General features: G+C 47.6%; 1 protein-coding gene across 1 annotated transcript; it reads left to right on the top strand.

The window, feature by feature from the left end:
- Positions 1–1,258: 1,258 nt before the first annotated feature.
- gins3 (GINS complex subunit 3) lies at positions 1,259–7,865 on the top strand. The gene is made up of 3 exons (XM_035395123.1): positions 1,259–1,568; positions 2,207–2,440; positions 7,278–7,865. The coding sequence occupies exons 1-3, from the start codon at positions 1,398–1,400 to the stop codon at positions 7,506–7,508; spliced, it is 636 nt and encodes a 211-aa protein (XP_035251014.1). The 5' UTR covers positions 1,259–1,397; the 3' UTR covers positions 7,509–7,865.
- The last annotated feature ends 8,019 nt before the right edge of the window (positions 7,866–15,884 follow it).

Here is a 15,884-nt window from a genome sequence, read left to right as displayed (position 1 = left end):
TGAGCACTGAAGACAGTTATTTTACCCACTTTTGATGCCCATGTCTTGTATTGCCTGAAGCCTAAGCCTTACTACCATGTACTCTGCTCCTGCCAAATGGCTGTAGCTAAGCCAGTGTGGTTATAGTTAGTATTTGAATGGGAGACCTCCTGGCTATCCAAAGCTGCTGCAGATCATAGTTTTTGTGGGCCAGTAGGGGGTGATCGTCCCTTTGGTCAAATAAACCCCAGTGCAATTATGGGGACACTGTGCTGTAGATGTCATCTTCTGGATGAAACCTTTAACCAAGGTCCTCACTCACTGTAGTAATTAAAAATCCCATGACACTCAAAGAGTAGGAGGTTCCCTGGGGTCCTGGTTAAATTCCCAACTTGGTTGTTCACCGGATTCCTCAACCTGTCACCTTATCATTCCTCAATTTAACAGGAAAAAATGTTTCTCTCTCTCCACCTCAGCTGATGTGTGGTAAGCATTCTGGTGCAAAATGATTGCTGTGCATCACCCAGGTGGGTGCGACACATTGCTGGTGGTTGAGGTGAGTACTCCCCTTACAGCAAAGCACTTTCAGGGTGAGACACTATATAAATGCAAGTATTATTATTATTATTATTATTATTATACTGCTGTGCATGTTCAGTGATGGCCCCCTATTCTACTGTTGTATTGTGATTAGGACTCCAAGTTCATAGCCAGATATGGCTATAAGCTCAAACTCTACGATAAGTCAGGTACCCTTCCATATAACATCATCCATCAAACCTTCACCAACGGATTTGTGGCTTACAGATTAATATCGTTAGACAAACAAATTATTACAAATATGAACAGGGGCGTCATGTGTCAGTGATAATTCATTATTTTGAAATGGATTAAATAAAAGTGGTTCTATAAACATGATGTTGGGAAAATAACAGCAGGAATCGAAGGAATCAGTTCTTGAAATGTCACAGAATTGAGAAATGCAGTGGATTTTGTTCATTTACAAGCCTCATACAACTCTGAAATGGCTGATTCTGCGCTTTCATTCTACTAACTGGCGACAAACTGTAGGCTACTAACTGTTTATTGTGGAGGGTTAAGACTGATATATTTCACAGTCTCAACTGTTATGATTTGGATAAGTTTTGTTAACTTAATATTAGCTGTCGTTTTCTTCAGATGGCCTAATACCTCTTCTATAATGAGTCGAACTCAGACTAGCTGCATCGGTAGTGCGCGTATAGTAAGGCAATACAAATTCGATCTGCTTTCGATTGCTCTCGTCTTGAATTGAAGTGACGACACAGATCATTTGAAGGCTCGCGCCAAACAAGCTGCGGGTCAAAAGCAGGTTTTCGGCTATTAGAAAGTGGTGGAAAGCTGTTATAATTTCGGTCGGAAAAGCTGTTAGTCTGCAAATGGACGTACAATCGTACATGCCCGTACAACCGGGAGTGGGGATGGAGGAGAATTTCTTGTCTCTTGACGACATTTTGCTTTCTCAGGAAAGGCTACCTTGTCGAACCGAGACCACTTTTCCTCGACTGGGATTTCTGGAGAAATCGAGTGACACACGAGACATACCAGAGGTAAACCAGTTAACTTATTGAGCTGTGTACCAGGAGCTAGTTGGCTGAAAAGATTGCGAACTATTGTGAAGCGACGGACTTCCGACGTGGCTAGGCGACCAGGCAACTAATTAATTAGCTCGCTAAGCTAGTGTACAAACCTCTGGTTTTGTTGACATATGTTGGCTAGTAAGGTAATATGCACAGTCGTGCAACTTTTCCTGAAGATACAGTTGGTTAGTAGTTCAAGTTAACTAGTTGGCTAACTACGTTAGGCAATTTTGACAAACAGCTAGCTAGCTGCATTTCCTCATTTTGGGAAACTAGACGGCAAATTATCGAAGTTGCACGTTAGTGTAGCAAGCTAAAGTAGATCGCGTAGGTGGCAAAGACATTCTCTAAATGTATGTTTCCATCCCATAGACCGTTCCATCGTCTGTTTGTCTGTAGTTTGATGGCGTGCACGTGACACCATTCTCTTGCATAGCGTTTCCATATGATTGACAGATAAGCTCTACATCACATGCCACTGTTGCCACTGATTAAGTATTTTTTTCCTCAAGGCAGCCGTTCGACTCGTCTTTGATGGACAGGTTCATTTCAAATTTTCAATGTTGGGCTCGCGTGTGTGCACTCATGTATTTCTGTGTGTTTTAAAGGGCTCAAAGATGGAGATGCCGCTGTGGTTGGCGAAGGGTCTGTACGAGCGCAAGCGGCGCGTGCTGTCGGTGGAGCTGCCGAAGGTGTACCGCGAGGGTTGGCGGACGGTGTTCAGCGCCGACCCCACCGTGGTGGACCTGCACAAAATGGGGCCCTACTACTACGGCCTGGGGTCGCAGCTGTTGCACTTCCAGAACCCCGAGAATCCAGAGATCGCCCAGGCGGTGCTGCAGGTGAGCGCCCGGGAAAGTCTCACCTGATACTCCGGAGTCTGCTGCACTGCACTCGGACAAAAATCCAAATTCGTTTTATATGCCTTCTGACATTCAGACTGCCGTACTGTACTATCCATTTCTGTATGTACCAGAAGTTGGTAAATAATTCCTCTAAACACGAAACGTACATAATTAAGAAAAATAACAGATTGTTAAATTGTGGGATTGAAATTAGGGTTGGATTGAAAACCAGTTTTAACAGCAGTCCCCCCCGGACCGAGTTTGAGAGTCACTGCTGTGTTCGATATATGGAGCATGCCATGCCGCCAAGGCGTAACTTGGCTGGATGGCATACCTGCCAGCCACCAATTAGCCAGCCTTCCTAAATCCGGCCCGCTCAAAAGTTAAGTTACTAAGGAGCATTATCTTGCAAATTCACTGCCAACATTTCTTTAACCAAGTACTGGGTGTCGTTTTTATAATCTCTCACAAATACACCTTAGGGATTAATCATTGTGTTATTTCAGTGTTCAATGTTAGTATCACTAAGCATTGACTCCCAACTATGACAATCAAATGCTGATTAAAAAGAGCCCTGTTACTCTGCGTCATTGGAGATTGACAGGTGGGGAGAATATTCAGTTTCTCAGTATAGCTATTGGCTACGCCAGTGGGGTCTGAATAAGGGTGTTAAGAATCAGTCATGCACATCCTTGCCCAGGAGACTGCATAGAGACCTGCCTATTTCTTTTCTTTCGGAGTAAAGAAAGAAACTATGCCACCTCTGCTCCACTAGGGGCCAGCGTTGCCCCTCACATGGAATCAAAGGGCAGTGCAGAGTAGTGTTTTCTCTGGTCTTTGCAATAGAAATCCTGTCTCCTTCAAATAAGCAACTGTACCACAGACATGGGGGCTGTGCAATGTGTGGCTTGCCTTTCTGCATCAGAGCCATTGCTGTTTGCTCATCCAGGCCCTGGCGCAGTCAATGTGGCTGCATTAGTACAGCACTCCAGCAGGTGGCGCCAGTCCCTTCACTATTGCTCAGCATGCCGACGTCAATGTGTACAGGCTTAACAATGAGTCAGACTGCTATCAATGGCGGATCACTGAGAATGAGTCCCTGGTGGTGGTGGGGTGGGCGGTCGAGGGGAGCAGGCCAATGAACACACCATTTCTCAGTGTCAGCCTAGTGCAGAGGTTTTCAGAGTATGAGACAGCAAGCCTCCCTTCGAACAAAGCTTGGATAATTGAACACACACACACACACACACACAAATCCCCACCTCACTCTCTTTACATTCCTAAACTCCTCCTTTTACAGAGCGCCGGTGGTTTAGCCGCTACCTAGCCGTGCTTAGTTTCTAAGTGTCGACCAAGTTTCGCTGGTCGTACGTTGTGGCCTGCCAGCACCTCTTCGCAAATGACACTGAGGGTCACTCGATCCCACACAGATGTACTGGTCATCATATTTATGCTCCTTTGGTTTGGTACCGGTAGTTTAAGACTGTGCTGCCGCTGTTCTCAAAAAATCTCTCTGTGTTGTTTCACTAGCTAGCCTGCAAATGGCTCCTCAGATACCGCAGACCAATGTAATAACAATACAGCAGACCCAACTATAACATCATAATGGGTTGGCCTTCTACCTAAATACATATTCATTGTTTACAGTGCCATGGGTTTGAAAACATAGTCTCTCAGGTAAAGACAAAAATCATTTTTACTCCCTCGGACATCTAGATCTTTCTAACAGTAGGCTAGTCCAGAAGGGACAGACAGTTCAAAATTGAGAGCCAGTCAAAACAGCTTGAGTGATTTTATTTTCACAGTAATATGTTGGTTTATATCTTCTGTTTTAGCACCTTTTCTGTAGCCTGTTGCTTGCTCATTTGTTAAATCATTTTGTTGTGAGTGTGTCTCTTCACTTCCACGTCTCTGTGCCTCCCTTTTGGCTCTCTGGCGCCCCCTGGGGAGGCCAGCCTCACACTTTGAGAACCTCTGGCCTTGTAGATGGTAAATAGGGCACCACAGCTCAAAATGTTACATTAATGTTTTATCATTGTTAACATTGCTGTTACGTGGTAGCGACATTGAGAACGTTTCGTGTTAGCTGGGCTCTGGTATGAACTCTGTCCCATTAGTCAGGATGTGGAGCGTGAATAGTACCTTTCACTACCGTCTGACTGTTTGGAAAGCTACTGCCAGTCAGCATTTTAGAAATTAACTGCGCGATCGTCATCACTACCTGACTGTTTGTTTTTTACTTGCAGTTTATTCCTAACCACAATTCTGTTTGCGAAGACCACATTTATAAGTGCAGTGATGCATTTTATGTGCACAGGAACCTGTATTTTTAATACTGTTTAAAAAAAAGAAGAATTTCTTGCCCTGTTCAAATAGCATTAATTTTCCATGATAGGCTGGCAATTATCGATAAGGCCATACTCAAATTTGCTGAATAATTTATCAGATTATATTTTCAGAAAAGCGATGTGGCCACACAGGGGGAAAAAGCGGACCCCCTGTGAAAATCCAGATTTGGATCGCTTGCCGTAAAATCAGGGAATCAAATGCGTAGTCAGCGTCATTGTGGCGCTGCTGGTCAGCGTGCGCCAGCCTTCTGCCAGGTAAGAGGGCTTCTCTTCACAAAGCAGCAGAACATCAAACGCCTCCAGTGCTGTGGTCGTCTGCCCTACAGTCAGTGCCTGTAAAAAAATAAGTAAGGAATTGCAGGTCACCGTGCAGCCGACACGCTTGGATCTGATTATCTTATCGGCTTTGTTCGATGATATTTCTGCCCTTTATGACTTCTGGAGAAAAAAGGAAAATGTTCTGCAAATTTAACCGATTGTTTGTTGATGATGAGCGACACCCCACGTCTTACTGGAACACACGAATAGTGGTAAATTTATTTTCTTTGGTTTTCCCCCCCCCCCCCTAATTTGTAATGGGCGGTCATCATTGCTCCTAATTCAGCCCTCTGCTGTCAGTGTAAGAGCGCGCAGGCTGGCACAAGCTCTCCTCCGGAGCAGGTGATGTCAGGCTCCATTTACCACGCTGCAGCTCACAAACTGGGCTCTCGCAGGATTGAGTGGGAGGAAGAGCTTTTACATGCAGCCTAATGGGCAGACTTGGAGGCATTCCAGTCGATCAGCAGGGATTCGATCTCCTACCGGAGCTCACCTATGCCCTTAGGTGATTAGGACAAGTACCGCACCTTAACCGGACAAGCCAACCAACAGCCCTACGACTGGTCATTTGACTGGACGCAGTCATATTGCCATTTAAGAAACAAGCTTGTGACAGCATAACTGTGCATAACCACACCACAAGTTTGTCTGTTAGCCAATCAGAGGTGTGAAAGTGGCTGCTAAAGACGTGGAGTGAACAGTGTATTCCACACAAAAAGCACGACAAATTATATCACTTAAAAAAAAGCGTGAATGAATCATCTCAATATTTTTTTATTTATTAATTTTCTTACAGTGAAGCATCCATTAAACTATTAACCCTTTGCGGTGTAAGGTCACAAATATGTGATTAGAATGTTCTTAACTGAACATTCTAATGCTGGTGTCACAATCACTACTGCTAATTGAAAGCAATATTGTTATAGAACACTGACTTTTAGAATTTTGAAAAAAAAAGTTCTTAAATACCTACACTTCAAAGGGTTAAATAAATTTGTATGGCCTAAGCAATTGATGAATTGTCGTTTGACTGAACTGTGAGCTGCTTGCCCAGTTGTGAAAAGTAACAAATGTATAAATTCAGAGTGAGAAGTTCATTAGAGGTAATGTAACCTTAGTGTAAATTGCGGATGAGGTAATGCCATGGGCTGGATGTTTAACTTTGTTCTCTCTCATTCCGCTGGCTTCCCCTCGGCTTAATTAGTGAAATGTTTCGGCGACAGGGGGAGCAAAACCCCCGGCTCAGCAGTCTGACCTCCAGCTGGCTGCGTTAGTTTGTTGCAGAAGCGGAACTGAGAAGTGTTGTTGGGGTTACACATGTTTGACCCCTTAAATGCCACATCTTGGTACCCGATTTGCTGGTGGCTCAGCGCTGCGGCACCCGATTGGCTGTCGCAGTGCTGTGGGCGGGAGAGGTTCAGTCACTCGAGGCCCTCCTGGTCAGCTGGGCCACCTCCAACCTGTCTGCCCCGGCTGCACAGTGGAGCTCTTCCAGCGCAGCCCCTGCGCAGACCGGACGGTGACGGGCATGGACATCGCAGACATGCTTGGGAGGGATGCTCAATTGTCCACATGGATGGAAGAGGTCATCCTCATGAATCCGTCCTACGAATATTTCTAGGGGTTCCAAATTTGGTAGGACAAAAAAGCTGGATAAGTACTGATGGGGGGGAGGGGGAAGGGAGGATAACACATTTCCACAACACTCCCCGCCCCCTTAATGTGCTGAAACTGCCTCTGCCTCAAGACGAGGTATTTGGTTAAGAGCCGCAGCTACCTGAGCATGAGCGGTTGTTTTATTCATCCCTTTGTCAGAGTAAGGCACAGCCCTGCGTCTCCCCAGTCCACCACCAGGGGGAGCCCAGACTCCAGCTGCTTTACCTGTGTTGCTGGGCAGACTGGCCTCACAGGAAGCTTTTGGGAGCTCGGTTGGTAGTGCAGGTCTACGTCTCTGCTCCACTGGATGGATTTTCTGTTCTTTTGAACAGAGATAAAAATCAGGGAGAGGAATGAATGGAGCTTTTTGTGGCTTTTTCCTCTTTGTAATAGACATGGATCCTCCTCTTTTGTGCCTCAGGGCAAGCGTGTGTCCTTTTGAATTTTTACCCATCTCTCTTCCTCTGTGTGTGTGTGTGTGTGTGTGTGTGTGTCCCTCCCGCTGCGAGCAGACCTTTATCGGCCGTTTCCGGCGCACGATGGACTCGGCCCAGAACGCCTATAACGAGGACACGTCGGCGCTGGTGGAGCCGCTGGACAGCCTGGAGAGGGCGCTGTTCCGGGTGGGGCAGGGCGGCCTGAACGCATTCCAGCGCTGGGAGACGGGCAGCGCCTCCCGGCTCACCGCCTCCAGCCTGGTGCTCAACTACCGCAAGAGGAAGATCACCGACCTGCAGGACTGAGACTGTAATGCACTTGCATCATACACCTGCATCACACGCCTGCATCATACACCATCATACACCTGCATCACACGCCTGCATCATACACCATCACACACCTGCATCATACACCATCACACACCTGCATCATACACCATCATACACCAGCACACGCCTGCATCATACACCTGCATCACACGCCTGCATCATACACCATCATACACCTGCATCATACACCATCACACACCTGCATCATACACCATCACACACCTGCATCATACACCATCATACACCAGCACACGCCTGCATCATACACCTGCATCACACGCCTGCATCATACACCATCATACACCTGCATCATACACCATCACACACCTGCATCATACACCTGCATCACACGCCTGCATCATACACCATCATACACCTGCATCATACACCATCACACACCTGCATCATACACCATCATACACCAGCACACGCCTGCATCATACACCTGCATCACACACCTGCATCGCACACCATCACACACCTGCATCACACACCTATGTCACACACATGCATCACACACCTGCAACATACACCATCACACACCTGCATCATACACCTGCATCACACACCTGCATCACACACCTGCATCACACACCTGTGTTATATATACCTGCATCACACACCTGCGGGACTGAGAGACTGTAACACACCTGCATCACACACCTGCGGGACTGAGAGACTGTAACACACCTGCATCACACACCTGCGGGACTGAGAGACTGTAACACACCTGCATCACACACCTGTGTCACACACATGCATCACACACCTGAAACATACACCTGCTGCATGCACCTGTATCATACACCTGCATCACACACATGCATCATACACCTGGATTACGTACCTGCAGGACTGAGAGACTTATCATACACCTGCATCATACACCTGCAGGACTGAGAGGCTATTGTACACCTTCAGGCCTACCGTAAGTTTACCAAGCTCCAGGCATGAAAGACCAGTACTAAGCTGAAGGCGAAGGAAACGATTACCGAGCTCTAGGCCTGAGAAACGATTGCCGAGCTCTAGGCCTGAGGAACGATTGCCGAGCTCTAGGCCTGAGGAACGATTGCCGAGCTCTAGGCCTGAGAAACGATTACCGAGCTTTAGGCCTGAGAAACGATTACCGAGCTCTAGGCCTGAGAAACAGTGACTGACCTCTAGGCCTCAGGGCCGGTTTCCACATTGCGGTAGTGGGTGGGACTGTGACTGGAAAGGAAGTGGCTAACTGAAACGTGCTCTTTTAGGGTGCTGTGTTTTGTAAATTCCCTTTGTGTTCATCAGCATAATAATTAATTAGCGCTACAGGTCATTCATTATGAAAATGTGTGATTGAAATGTGAGAGGCGAGGATAGCCAGAGCCCACTCAAACGTTCACGTAACTGCCCATTACTGCCTGCGGTGATAAACGGATTGTTTTTCTCTGTATGCAAATGTGCGCATAGCAACCTTGGAGTGTTCATATGGCACAAAAACTACAGTGCCGTCAAACTGATGATTTAAAAAAATGTTTAAAAATAATTTGTGGCCTTTCCTATTTTGTCTCATCATCTCCCCCCCCCCCGAAAATACCTTGTGGTGTCGTGCACAGTCTGACAGCAGTCGTGTGTAATTCGCCCTGTCGCTTACGAAAAACAGCGCTGTCGCTAGTGCGAGAAACGGTGCGGCCTTTTTAAAATGCGAGCAACTGACGTTCCCAGCTGACGCGGCGCCGCGCTCAAATCTCATGTCCGTTCGATTTAAAACACAAAAAATCCACACACAGTTTTATCGCCTATAATCGATGCTCCAGAGATAAACCGCAAAGGAAAATAAATATTTCAGGCCGAGTCCAAATGCCGCTGTGAGGCGGTTACGAATAGCAGAATAAATGTGTTAAATTAGCGGTCGGAGCCTTTCGGGCGCTCAGGAAAGTTCTTATGGTTGAACCGGCGCGGCGTCGGCACCCCTGACAGAAAGTCGATGAGCCGTTCTGTGGGCGGCGGTCGTCAGCGGTCAGGGCGGGGGGGGTTTGGGGGGCGAGGAGTGGGGGGGGCGTGTGTTTGTGTGCAACGGCAGCGGGGGGCGCGCGCGGTCCCTGGAACAGCTCGCTGCGTTCGGCCTGAGTTGCGTGGAGAGCGTGCCTCCGGGCCTCAGTCATCTCGGACCGCAGCCAGGAAGAGAGCTCCACTTCACAGCTATTAATCATCGCTCAACTGTGTGTGTGTGTGTGTGTGAGTGTTTGTGTGTGTGTGTGAGTGTGTTTATGTCATGTGTCCTCACCAGGCAGCATAAACCTGTATGTGTGTGTGTTTGTGTTTGTGTATGTATGTGTGTGTGGCTGGGCTGTCTGCAGCCTAGAGGTGACATTCTGGCTTGTCTTGGGGAGGGTGAGGCGGTGGCCAAGAGCCCTTTGTGCGTCAGGCTATTCCAGCCCGCATGCCAACACACTGCCGTTCACACACATTCTCACACATTCTCACATTGACGCTTGTGCACGCACACACAAACACATATACACACACACACACATGCACACACAAACACACACACACACACACACACTTTGAGAGGGTGAGCTGAACCTATAGAGCTCTGCTATGCTGTGGTGTGCTCTTGTGACGTGAGCATTCAGTCATGCGCGTGGGTGCGATGGAGAATGAGTGTTCGAGGATAGCGATTTGATTGTGTGACTTAAATAGGTCTGATGGCTGAGTATAACCGTTGTGTGTGTGTATGTGAGAGAGAGAGAGAGAGGGAGATTTTGTGCATGCGCTGTGGTACTGGTTGTTCAGCCATGTATAAAACATGGTTCAGCTGATGGGCTGCTGTTGTTGCTGGGTCTGTATTGACGAGCAAGTGGGCCCAATTGGATCGATCCTAGTGTGAGGTCAGCGCTCTGGCAACCACTGCTCTACTTTGCATCATTTATGACACGTGCAGAGGGGTCGGTGTCGGGCCACTGGTTCTGATCTTGTGTTCAGTTGGACTCCCTGGTCCTGACTGCTCAGTGTTGGCCTCTCCAGTCCTGACTGTGCACTCAGTGTTGGACTCCTGGTCCTGACTGTGCACTCAGTGTTGGACTCCTGGTCCTGACTGTGCGCTCAGTGTTGGACTCCCTGGTCCTGACTGTGCACTCAGTGTTGGACTCCCTGGTCCTGACTGTGCACTCAGTGTTGGACTCCTGGTCCTGACTGTGCTCAGTGTTGGACTCCCGGTCCTGACTGTGCTCAGTGTTGGACTCCTGGTCCTGACTGTGCTCAGTGTTGGACTCCCGGTCCTGACTGTGCTCAGTGTTGGACTCCTGGTCCTGACTGTGCTCAGTGTTGGCCTCCTGGTCCTGACTGTGCTCAGTGTTGGCCTCCTGGTCCTGACTGTGCTCAGTGTTGGCCTGCCCGGTCCTGACTGTGCTCAGTGTTGGCCTCCCTGGTCCTGACTGTGCTCAGTGTTGGCCTACCTGGTCCTGACTGTGCTCAGTGTTGGCCTCCCTGGTCCTGACTGTGCTCAGTGTTGGCCTACCTGGTCCTGACTGTGCACTCAGTGTTGGCCTCCCTGGTCCTGACTGTGCGCTCAGTGTTGGCCTCCTGGTCCTGACTGTGCTCAGTGTTGGCCTGCCCGGTCCTGACTGTGCTCAGTGTTGGCCTCCCTGGTCCTGACTGTGCTCAGTGTTGGCCTCCCTGGTCCTGAGGGTGCTCAGTGTTGGGCTACCAGCTCTTGATAATTTGGAGTTCTAGTGGTTTGCCTTCTGCGAGACAGCACAGGTGGGGACCATTTCTCGCAATATGGATTACCCGCATTAAAACCACTTTCTCAGTTGTTGTCGACGGTTATTATCATTGATCTTGTAGCATCCCGTAGCACTCGCCAGAAATGTAATAGGTGCACAGCGATACTCATAGATCATAGATACCCGTATCTATGATCTATGAGTATCGCTGTGCACCTATTACATTTCTGGCGAGTGTGAATGTTTTTGCCAGAATCTAAATGAGTTTCAGGTTTTTGAGACAGCGCTGGCTCGGAGGATTTGCCCACACAATGAAGTGTGCCTGTTCAACAACAACTTGCCCCAAATGATGTTTCTAGCAGAAAACGAACAAAACAGGAGTTCTGGCTGCTCGACTCAAACATCGAGGCACAACGACAGAAGAACGGTCAGAAGATCTGCGGCAGGGCTGGGCTCAATTCTGTTTCAATTCAGTCAGTTTGAGAACAAGAATTGAAATTCAGCTGACGCACTGAAAAATCATAGAACCTTTTTGTGCGTTTTTCAGTTCATGAGTTGAATTTCAGTTAAATTCCTGATTTGACTGTAGATTGAAATGGAGTTGGCCCCAGACCTGATCTGCTGTGTGAGAATCTGGGCGTGTTTTTTGTCCGCTTCTAATTTAGCGCCACCATGTGGCTTGTGTTGGCATCCTCGTGTGGGTGGTGGAGACTACAACAGTCTGATCCCCCCCCCAAAAAAAGGAGCACCCTAAATCCCACAAGTTCCCATTCAGCTGGAAGAGACCGTTGCCAGCTCACGTCTTATGACCGGTACAATCTGTTCCGGCTCCGCTCGCGTCTTTGGCCTGGCTCCCCGGTGTGTCCTGGCACACGATTTCCGGTAATTGGGCAAGACGTTCTTGCCTCAGCCCTCTTCCTTTGCCAGCTGTGGAAGCAGCGCGAGGCCTCCGTGCTAACAGGCCTCCGGTTGCCGGGCCGAGCGCTCGGCTCAGAAGGGGGTCTGGGTGCCGTGCGTGAGCCGCGGCCGAACGGAGGCGAGCCCCTCTCCGGGCTGTACGCTTACTCTCTTAGGTGGTAGCACTGGTGCTAGCAACCTAAAGATTTCAGCAGCACAAAGAAAAATTTAGTAGCACACACAGGTGGTGGTTAAACACACGTTTTATTGGTCAAAATTCATGTGATATTGGTCAAAAAACTCATTTACTGTTGACTGGCATTTGAACTGTAGTATTTTCAAATCATTAAAGCTTTATTGACATGTGCGCTTTACTTTGTAACCGCAGAGCATGCAGTCCAAGAGCTGCTTACTTTTCAACCCGTGGCCACAAATTACAGGATATCTAGAGGTGTTTCTCTGACATAAACATGTAACCTATTCTTTAGTATGAGCTCCAGTGTGTATTAAATGTCACATCTACATGCGTACAGACACAATTAATCGTATAAAATATTCTTGAAGAGTGTGACATACAGTATTTATGGAACATGAGTTTTTTCACGAACCATCTTAGCTCAAAATACAGGTCTGCTTTACCTCAATCTTATAAAAATCATCAACAAAAACAAACCTTTTACAACCTCAAAGTACATGTAAAACTGATGTTTAGCTGTCACATACTATTATACGCAATCATTTTCAGTTGAAGAAAATGTCCCGATGCAGCGAAACAAAACACAAACAAAGCCAGCAAAGGGGCCGAAGTGTTTCAACACCGGGGGAGCCTAACAGCAATCATGTAGTAGCCGGCAGGGTGGCCTGGTGGTGAGAGCGAATGTCTGAATGGTTCTTTACAAAATAAAAAACAAAACAAAAATATTAACTACTGAAAAGTACTTTTTCGTTTTCGTTGAGGTCTGAATAGTTTAGTATCTTCTTAATATCTTCTTGTGGTTGTTGTTCATGTTGATGTTAGCTGGCATAGCTCGAATAGAGACAGAGCGCAACGTGTCATACTCTGAAAACCACGCCCACCGGAGGGGAAAACAATCGGCGCCACAATATGCAACCAAGGGCTGAAACGCTAACAAAATGCCTGTAGCTAGCTAAAAACATTAGATTTAAGCATGTCAAAGGATTGTTTTAGCACCCTATGTCTACCTGCATTAGTCTAGCTCTAGCTTGCTACTTCAGTGTAGCGACAACGGTATAACGGTCTCTGAAAAACGGTATTTGCCTTTGGCTCGGGGGGCTTCTGGTGAAACTGATGCAGAAATTAACCGTAGTTAACAGCAGCTAGAACTTAGCTAACATTAGCTACTTATTACCTGCAATTCTATTAATGCTAGCTAAGGAGCTATCATTTTAGCTTCCCCTTCTTAGCCATCTACAAGCTTGTTGAAACAACGTCGCTAGCCAACTCCATTTCATTTATTTCGAATGACAGTAACGTACTGTAGCCTGTAGCTAGCTTGCTAGCTGACACGTCACTAGACTCTAATGTTAGGACAGGTTTTTCGGTTCGGCAGCTTATAAAAACTTAGTTCTGGGTTCTTTACCCAGTTGGTAGTGCATCCCACCACACACCAGCTTTTAGGCATTTTCTGTTGTTTGCTAGCAGTCGAAAGTGACAAGGAGGCACCTTCACGCAATACAAAGTCAATGGAGAGCGATGAATTGTTTTCCCCTCCGGTGTGTGCGGGACTTAATTGCGCTCTGTCTCTGATAGGTTAGGTAAGGCAGGATCGTTTACCAGAAAATGATGGAAAATGTAGTTTTTTTTTTTTGTAGTTGCATTGTCGCGGACAGTAGACACCTCAAAATACATTTCTCATGAAGCATTGCTCCAATAGAGGGCGGGTACTTGTCCAGGACAAGAAAGAGTAATGTTTATTTCGCTGATTGATACCAAGGCAACCCACTCGCACGATACGTATTTCGCTTGGCACAAAATAATTTTTAATGGCATATGCGAGCGAAACTGTCGCACTGTACAGTACTGCTTCTGTATGACCTCATTACAGAGGCCCGGGGGGAGCAGCAGAGCGGGTTCTGAGCGTGCTCCAAGGCCGGGGGGGGCGGAGAGCGGAGATGTCCGCTCCACTCTCATCTGGCCTGATCCCTTCCGGCCCGACCCCGGCCACAGCTGCGAGGAGAGCTCCCAGGGGGCCGTGCAGCCTGACTGAGGACGCGCCCTCACCCGGCGCTCTGGCTGTCCGCCAGCGTGGCCTTCCTGCCAGCCAGGCCTGCGATGAGCGACGCGTTTCTGTTCACACACAGAGATGGAGCCGCCGGAGAGATCCTCCACAGAAACACCGTTCACCGCCTCCAGGCCTGAGCTTTCTGCATCCTGCGGTGGCGTAGGGAACCAACCCATATTTTTCCAGATCGCCTCGTGGACTGTGCCCTAGGCGGAGTACACACAGGATGCGGGAATGGTGTCCCATTACGTAATCTCCCGTCATGCTGAGGATTTGTGTGGCTGTGATGCCTCTCTTTCTTCGGTTAGCAGTGATATACCACCAACTGAAGAAAGAGTTGTCTGCATTTTTTGTGTTTATATCTTTATTTTGTGAAGGTTCTACCTAATGAAAGCTCCCTAACACTGACTGAGCTTGGTGTAGTTAATGTGTTTTGTTTATGTGGCATTATTTTGCAACGGATGACGCATTCTGGAATATCATTATTTCAGTCTATTTACTGCATACTGCCGGGACCCTGTTCTGACAGTACGTCTCAAGAAGAGTCGGACAGCACTGTAGCAGTAAATTTGTGTGTTATTTCGGAACCAGCTCCTCCACTTGGAGTTGAATTTTAATTTCAGCGTCGTGCAGTGAGTGGTGGTGCTGCTGAACCGACCTGTCTGTTGTTGGATGGTTTGCTTTGGTAAAGATTTTCAACTGTGCTCTGCCGATTTCCACTGCAGACTTGTTTCCTTATCGCTTTGGTTTTATCAGTTCAATTATTTTATCCCCTGCACTGATTTGAAGAATTTCATTTAAAATTTAATCCAAGTTTGTCCATCATTTATTAATGTTAATTTAATATGTATTGGATATAAATATGATTTCGCTCATCCTCCCAAATTGGGAGCTATGGCTGTGAAAGAAATGAATTAATGATTCTGTGCAAAAGTAGAAAACGATGAAAGGAAACAAATATATTCTCTCCAGTTTTGTCAGGTGACTGCCCCCTCCCCCACCCTCATCTCTGGGAGGCACAGCAGTGTAGATTACATGTTGAGGTAGAGGAGGGAGAAAGGTTTGATTTATCCAGCCTGGAGGCAGAGAGGCAGAGGAAACAATGGAGCTGCCAGGCTGAAGCAAACGCCCACAGAGCGCTCTTCAGATGTGCATAATCCCTGCCTGGCACGCACACCGCTGCCGTCCGGGCCCAGAATTCTTTGTGCTTGGAGGACTTTTTCCCCCCTCCTCCCCTAGACTGGTGTTCTTTTGCTTTTGGCGAAGCTGTCGCATCTTTTGTCAAACCTGTGACAGCACTTTGGAAGTCTGCGACGGGCTCGTTCCCCATAACGCATCGTGACTGGGTGAGAGAGGTTTTTCTCAGCTGTGGAGCTTTGACAGGAGAGCTTATTTTCGATTACCCAGCTTTAAGCGGGATTTCAGGGCCGTGCTGTGACTCCAGCATAACCCCTCTGTCTGCTCCAGGGCAGTGGTGAGTCAGAGAGGCTTGTAGCCCACAT

This window comes from Anguilla anguilla, chromosome 16 (assembly GCF_013347855.1).
Source record: "Anguilla anguilla isolate fAngAng1 chromosome 16, fAngAng1.pri, whole genome shotgun sequence".
NCBI classification, from domain to species: Eukaryota; Metazoa; Chordata; class Actinopteri; order Anguilliformes; family Anguillidae; genus Anguilla; species Anguilla anguilla.
This window is presented reverse-complemented; position numbering and strand designations above follow the sequence as displayed.